The sequence below is a fragment of the Leptosomus discolor genome, chromosome 9, assembly GCF_034619465.1.
Source record: "Leptosomus discolor isolate bLepDis1 chromosome 9, bLepDis1.hap2, whole genome shotgun sequence".
In the NCBI taxonomy this organism is placed as follows: domain Eukaryota; kingdom Metazoa; phylum Chordata; class Aves; order Leptosomiformes; family Leptosomidae; genus Leptosomus; species Leptosomus discolor.
The window spans coordinates 41928818-41934525 of NC_141399.1; the positions used below are offsets into that span (position 1 = coordinate 41928818).

General features: G+C 47.5%; 1 protein-coding gene across 1 annotated transcript; it reads left to right on the plus strand.

Annotated features, from left to right (window-relative positions):
• Positions 1-285: 285 nt before the first annotated feature.
• PGRMC1 (progesterone receptor membrane component 1) lies at positions 286-5076 on the plus strand. The gene is made up of 3 exons (XM_086470282.1): positions 286-607; positions 2651-2806; positions 4953-5076. The coding sequence occupies exons 1-3, from the start codon at positions 286-288 to the stop codon at positions 5051-5053; spliced, it is 579 nt and encodes a 192-aa protein (XP_086326408.1). The 3' UTR covers positions 5054-5076.
• Positions 5077-5708: the final 632 nt, after the last annotated feature.

Consider the following 5708-nt stretch of genomic DNA (forward strand, 5'->3'; position numbering starts at 1 on the left):
CGGGTCGCCTCGCACGGAGGGCGGCAGCCCCGCCCGCGCCTCAGCTTCCTCCCGCCCTCAGCCCTGCCCGGCGCTTCAGCTCCTCCCTCCCTCCCGCCGCCGCGGGAGGAGCCGAGCCGGGCCGGGCCGGGCCGGGCCGGGCCGTCCCCTCGGGCCACCCCCGCAGCCCGCCCGCCCGCCGGCTGAGTCCCGTTCTCCCTCAGCGCGGCGGAGGCGGGCCGGCTCATCCTCCCTGCCGCCGCATCGCGCCTTAGCACCCGCCGTGCAGAACCGCAGCCGAGCCCGATGGCCCGCGAAGAGGTGGCGGTGGCCAGCGAGGAGGCGGCGGCGGCCGAGGGGGGCGGCCTGCTGCTGGAGATGGTGGGCTCCCCGCTCAACCTGAGCCTGCTGGGCCTCTGCCTCTTCCTGCTCTACCAGATCCTGCGGGGCGAGCGGCCCGCGGCGCCGGCGGGCGAGGCGGACCCGCCGCCGCTGCCCAAGATGAAGCGCCGCGACTTCACGCTGGCGCAGCTGCGGCCCTACGACGGGGTGCGTGACCCCCGCATCCTCATGGCCATCAACGGCAAAGTCTTCGACGTGACCCGCGCCAGGAAGTTCTACGGGCCCGGTGAGGGCCGGGGCGGGCGGGGGCCGGCGGCGCGGCGAGACCGGGGCGGTGAGACCGGGGCGGCGGGGTGGGCCCAGCTCGGGAACACCCGGCTCTTTGTGCCCGGGGCCGCTGGCCGGAGGGGTCACGGGGGCCTCGGGGGCTTGGCCGCCGCTCGGACCCCGCGTTTAGGCCCGGCCGCACCCGGTGCTGCCGAGGGAGCGTGTTCCCAGCGGCGCGGGGATCGGCGTGCGCTGCGTTAATGCCGAACCCGCCTCCTGGCCTGCGGGATAAGCGCTCGGCTAAGCCGTCCGTGCCCTCTCGCCCCTGCTCACGATCCGGAGATTTGGAAAGGATTCGGCTTGCCTAGGGCTGGGAAGGATGCGTGCAGCTGGGCCCGGGACAAGGTCGCGCAGCCAGCAGCGCTGGGAGAGCCGTCTGCCCGGGTGAGGCGGGGGGCAGGATTACCGCCCGCCTGGGCTCCTGAATCAGGCCTCGATGTTCTAAAAACTCCGGCCTTGCCAGCCTGCGTTGCTTCATTGTTCTCTTTATTTTCCCAGGGCAGGTTATACATACCGCCAGTACCCTAAGGGGCTGGGCCCCTGTTGGGTTGGGCGGCTTCGTGGGCCTCGGGTGCCTTTGCCTGATGCCCGGCAGCAGAAGCAGAATGTTCTCTCCGTGCTTAAATTCCATTCCCAGCTTTTAGTGGACATCAGTCGATTGCATAGTATTTATGCTACATACCTAGCAGTTTAGATTAAACCGGCTTCCTCTCAGGACTGTAGGCAGTTCAAACGTGCAAAGATTGTATAAGCTGTGCAGAGGCTTATAGAGCAGCTAGCGAAGAGGTGGGTGGGAGTATGTGCACCCAGGTATAAGAGTGTAATCACCTCCACTAGAGCATGGCGGTTTATTTTTAACAGAGGCATTCTGCTAAAAAGCCTCATTGAGGCTTGTGAATTTGTACCGGGCTCTGTCCGGCATAACCACCCTCGAGCTGTGCAGACAGCAGGTAGCTGCAGTAGTGAGCTGCCAGAGACAAGGAGGATTGTACAGGTGACACCACGTATTTGGAAGCATGGTGAGATTATTACTTTTGGTCCAGACATAGACTGGAGACTGTCGCTGAATGATGCTGGACTGTAACTTTGCATTCTGCAGCAGTCGAGATGATACGTACGGCCGAGTTAGATGTGCAGTTTTGTATTTGTGCAAACTAAAAACCACTTGAGGACCGTGCTTTGGGTGCTGCCTTCCGTGACAGCAGTAAAAGCTGCCGATGGTACCTAATTTGGTAGTTGCTGAATGGTTCATCACAGTGTCTGGCTAGTTTGGTTTTCATTTTAATGGAAAAGTAAGATTCTTTTCGTGAATTTAGGAAGAAGCTCCCTCTGGGGGGTGTGGAAGATGGCATGCTCTCTACAGCAACCAGAGTTCACATCAAACTGCTTTTCAGCTCCCTTAAGAACTTTGAATGTCTAGTTGCAATATGTGATATCTCCATTTTTGACTTGTCATGCAAGCAAGTTAATCATTACTGAAGTTTAGCAAGAACCCTGATAAGATATCTCTGATCTACTGTGAGTTGCATGTTTTGATCAGTTGAGTTCATGTTGCATTTTTAAAGTTGTAATAGATGTTTCTTGCAAGTTGGTCATTTTTACTATCTCCACCACATTTTCTGTCATCCTTTCAGTTCTTTAAGTCAGGAGCATCTCTTAGAAAACTTCCATTTCACCTCAGACTCACAAATCCTTCCTCTGATCCTCTTTCTGAGGATGTGCTTCCCAATTTGTATGTTTATTCTTGCCCTGGTTGTACATGCCATCCACTGTTATGTGGTTCACTGTCCTGATGTTTTAGCGAGCTTGGTGTCTCTTCGCATGGTTTTGTTTCTTGTCCTCTTCCTCTGTTTTCCGTTATTATCAAGTAGAATAAAACTTAAAAACATTTCAGAAGTTCGAGGCACCTCATCATCTGTTTCCGTTGGGGAACTCTGATCCACAAAGATCACACAGCATCTGTTACCTCTGTAATAATGCTGCTCACTTTTTTATTTTAAAGAGGGCCCGTACGGGATTTTTGCTGGAAGAGATGCATCCCGAGGTCTTGCCACTTTCTGCCTGGATCAGGAGGCTCTGAGGGATGACTATGATGACCTCTCTGATCTCAACGCTACACAGCAAGAGACCTTGAGGGACTGGGAGTCACAATTCACTTGTAAGCAATTTTAAACCTATTTACAAAGAAGTAGCTAACTGGTGCGTAATAAGGGAAGCAATGGTTAAAAGGTTGTTACCAGCTGGAGGCATCAGTCTGGAAACTTACTTGGAGTTAATACCTCAGTTTACTAAGAATTACTAGAATTACTGTTACTCAAAAGAATTAAGAGAAATGTCAGCTTTTCCTTCTGCATTCTTCCTCCCTCTGCTTCTTACAGAACAGGAGGAGAGATGGAAGCACTGTCATGGGAAAAGATCTATAAGACCACCCAAAACGTTGACAGGAATGGGAAATTGAGAGCATGTTTTTGATACAGTTAAGACCCAATCTATAGAGAATCATCGATTTTAATGCTCTGAAAAATGAAGCTTATGTCCTATTCAGCTTCTCAGAAAGCAGAGTAACATTTGAATTACTACTACTTGTTTTTTTTGAGTTTTGAAGCCTGTTTAAACTAGGCCTTTCCCCCTCGGGGCTCTTGATATAACCGTTTTTTACTTTAATGAAGTTATTCTGCCTGGCCTCACTGGTGGCTTTATCAGATTCATGGACAACTGTCTCCAGCTGACTTTCTCCCCTAGAAGGCCATCAGGAATGGGCAAATGCCACCTCTGTGCTTGCAAGCAGCCTGGTCATTACCATGCCAGTGATGGCCAGAGTAGTGGAGGAAAAAAAGGCAACTTGCACACTTGAGATGTTTGTTCTAAAAGTAACAGAAGGCAGTCACTCTCATAGTTGCCTTGTTTTAATATGCTTAGTATTAAAAGTTTTTAAAAGGCAGTTCCAACTGTTTTGTGCCATGTGCCTCAACTTGCTGCTCAAAACCAACTTCAAACCACAGTTCTATGGGAATTGTACCAGGGCATGTCCATGGGCATGATTTTTCTTTTCTCCTATTGTGTATCTTGTTGATGAAAAATAATTCCTCCGTATCTCGTGATGCCTTTTAGGCAAGTGAACACCAAAGGGATTATTTCTACTCAGAGAAGACAAAAAATAAATGCCTCAGTTGTTTGTCTTGATCAATTTACATATATATGTGATGGAAATTGCATATACAAAAAAGTAGTATAGTGGAAATCAAATGGGGTTTTGGTTTTAAATCTCGTGTTCGGTATTAAAGGTTTACTACCACTAGCTAGAATGGAGCTTTCCTCCACATAATGTCATTAGAACATCTCAGCTCTGACCTGATGTGCCCCTACTATTTTGGCACTCTTCTTGTCTTAATCAAGACTGTTAATCATGCCACACTGAACGGCTGTTTTATGATGCTAACGAGCATGTCGCAGAAACCAGAACTACGCTACCAAATATCTGACCTAAAGTAGTGTTTGCCTTTTCAAGAGTCAGGCATCAGGACTGACAGTGAACTGCACTCTATTTATTTCTGTTTCTAGTAAATTTGGCAATTAGTTACTTTAAATTCTTATTAATTATAACAACACTAGTCCAGAATACCTGTAGTCAGAGTCATCGTTTGCTTAGTTGAAGTGGACAGATGGGCAACATAGCACAACTCTCAGTTCTTACATGTCTATGATCTTGGCCTTTTCACATGTCCAAAATGAGATCTAAAATAAGGCAGAGGCTTAGCTGCCTAATCGGATTACAAATCCGTCCTTATCTTTGGGAGAAAGGATCTCTCTCCTGTCCTAGTGGATATTTTCAACATATATTACAAAAAATAAAAACCCTTGAAAGTTGTGTACATGTGTGCACATATGTATGTGCGTGCGTGTATAATACGTAACGTAAATATTCTAACGGTGCCATTGGTTGGAAAACTGCCTTTGACATTGGCAAGAGAAATAATCTAATCCAGGATGATTCTGATTCTTTAGCTGGATGAGTCCCTTAGTTTACATGTGACTTTTCATTCATTCTTCTTTTGGCTTAGGCAATAGAAGGAGAATTACAGTTCCGTTCACTTTGCATGTTTCTTACACTTACTACAACATTCACAGTAGTGCAGGTAGCCGATTTCAGCTTTTCTCGTCCCCTCCCCGGTGTTTGGAACAAGTCGCTGAGCGCTGTTCTGTTGTAACATAGGTGTTTTGTTAATTCAGGAAACAGACATAGGAGTTAAAGAAGGAACATCTTCAGGGCAGAACAATGACTTGGATTCTTTTTTTTTCCCCAGTTAAGTATCACCATGTTGGTAAGCTGCTGAAGGAAGGGGAGGAGCCCACTGTATACTCTGATGAAGAAGAAAAAGATTCCCAGGATGCAAAGAAAGACTAGAGAATGCAGTGAGGAACAATCTGGTTTTGAATCATAAAGGATCATTTGTAACATTCCCTTTTGTTTTACAAGTTGCAACAGCAGCAATGCTTACAAAAGGTCCAGAGTTACAGTGAATTGTTTCTTTTCAAAGGCTTCCTTTTCAAATTCAGTGGTAAACTACTAAAGGTCTAAGATCTGTCTTCCTTTTAACCTGCATAATCTGAAGTACACATGAAAAATGTCTGTGCAATTTTGGCAATAAAGGACTATCACTGTTTTTCTTCTATCACCATTTAGTGCAGAGTAGATTGAAATCCAGTTTTTCATTAACAGCCTAGGACTGTGGGCTCAAGCACAAGGGTAACTTCACATACGCAACACCAATTCCACTACATCTTGTTCTGTGTTACCTTCTGCGGGATCTGGGCCTTGGGTTGTAATTCCTTTAGAAAAGGGACTGTATTTTATTTGTCCATGAAGCATCATACTCATTTGTGGTGCAGTGTAATTCAATATTATGTAAGATAATTTGGCTTTTAAGGGGTTACATAGCGGCTTACAGATTAAACACTAACTGCTTTAAAAAAGGTAAGAATTTTTGAGAGGTTAAATCACTTTTAGATACTTACAAAATTAATAAGGACTGATGAATACTTGATGTATTCCGTCATGC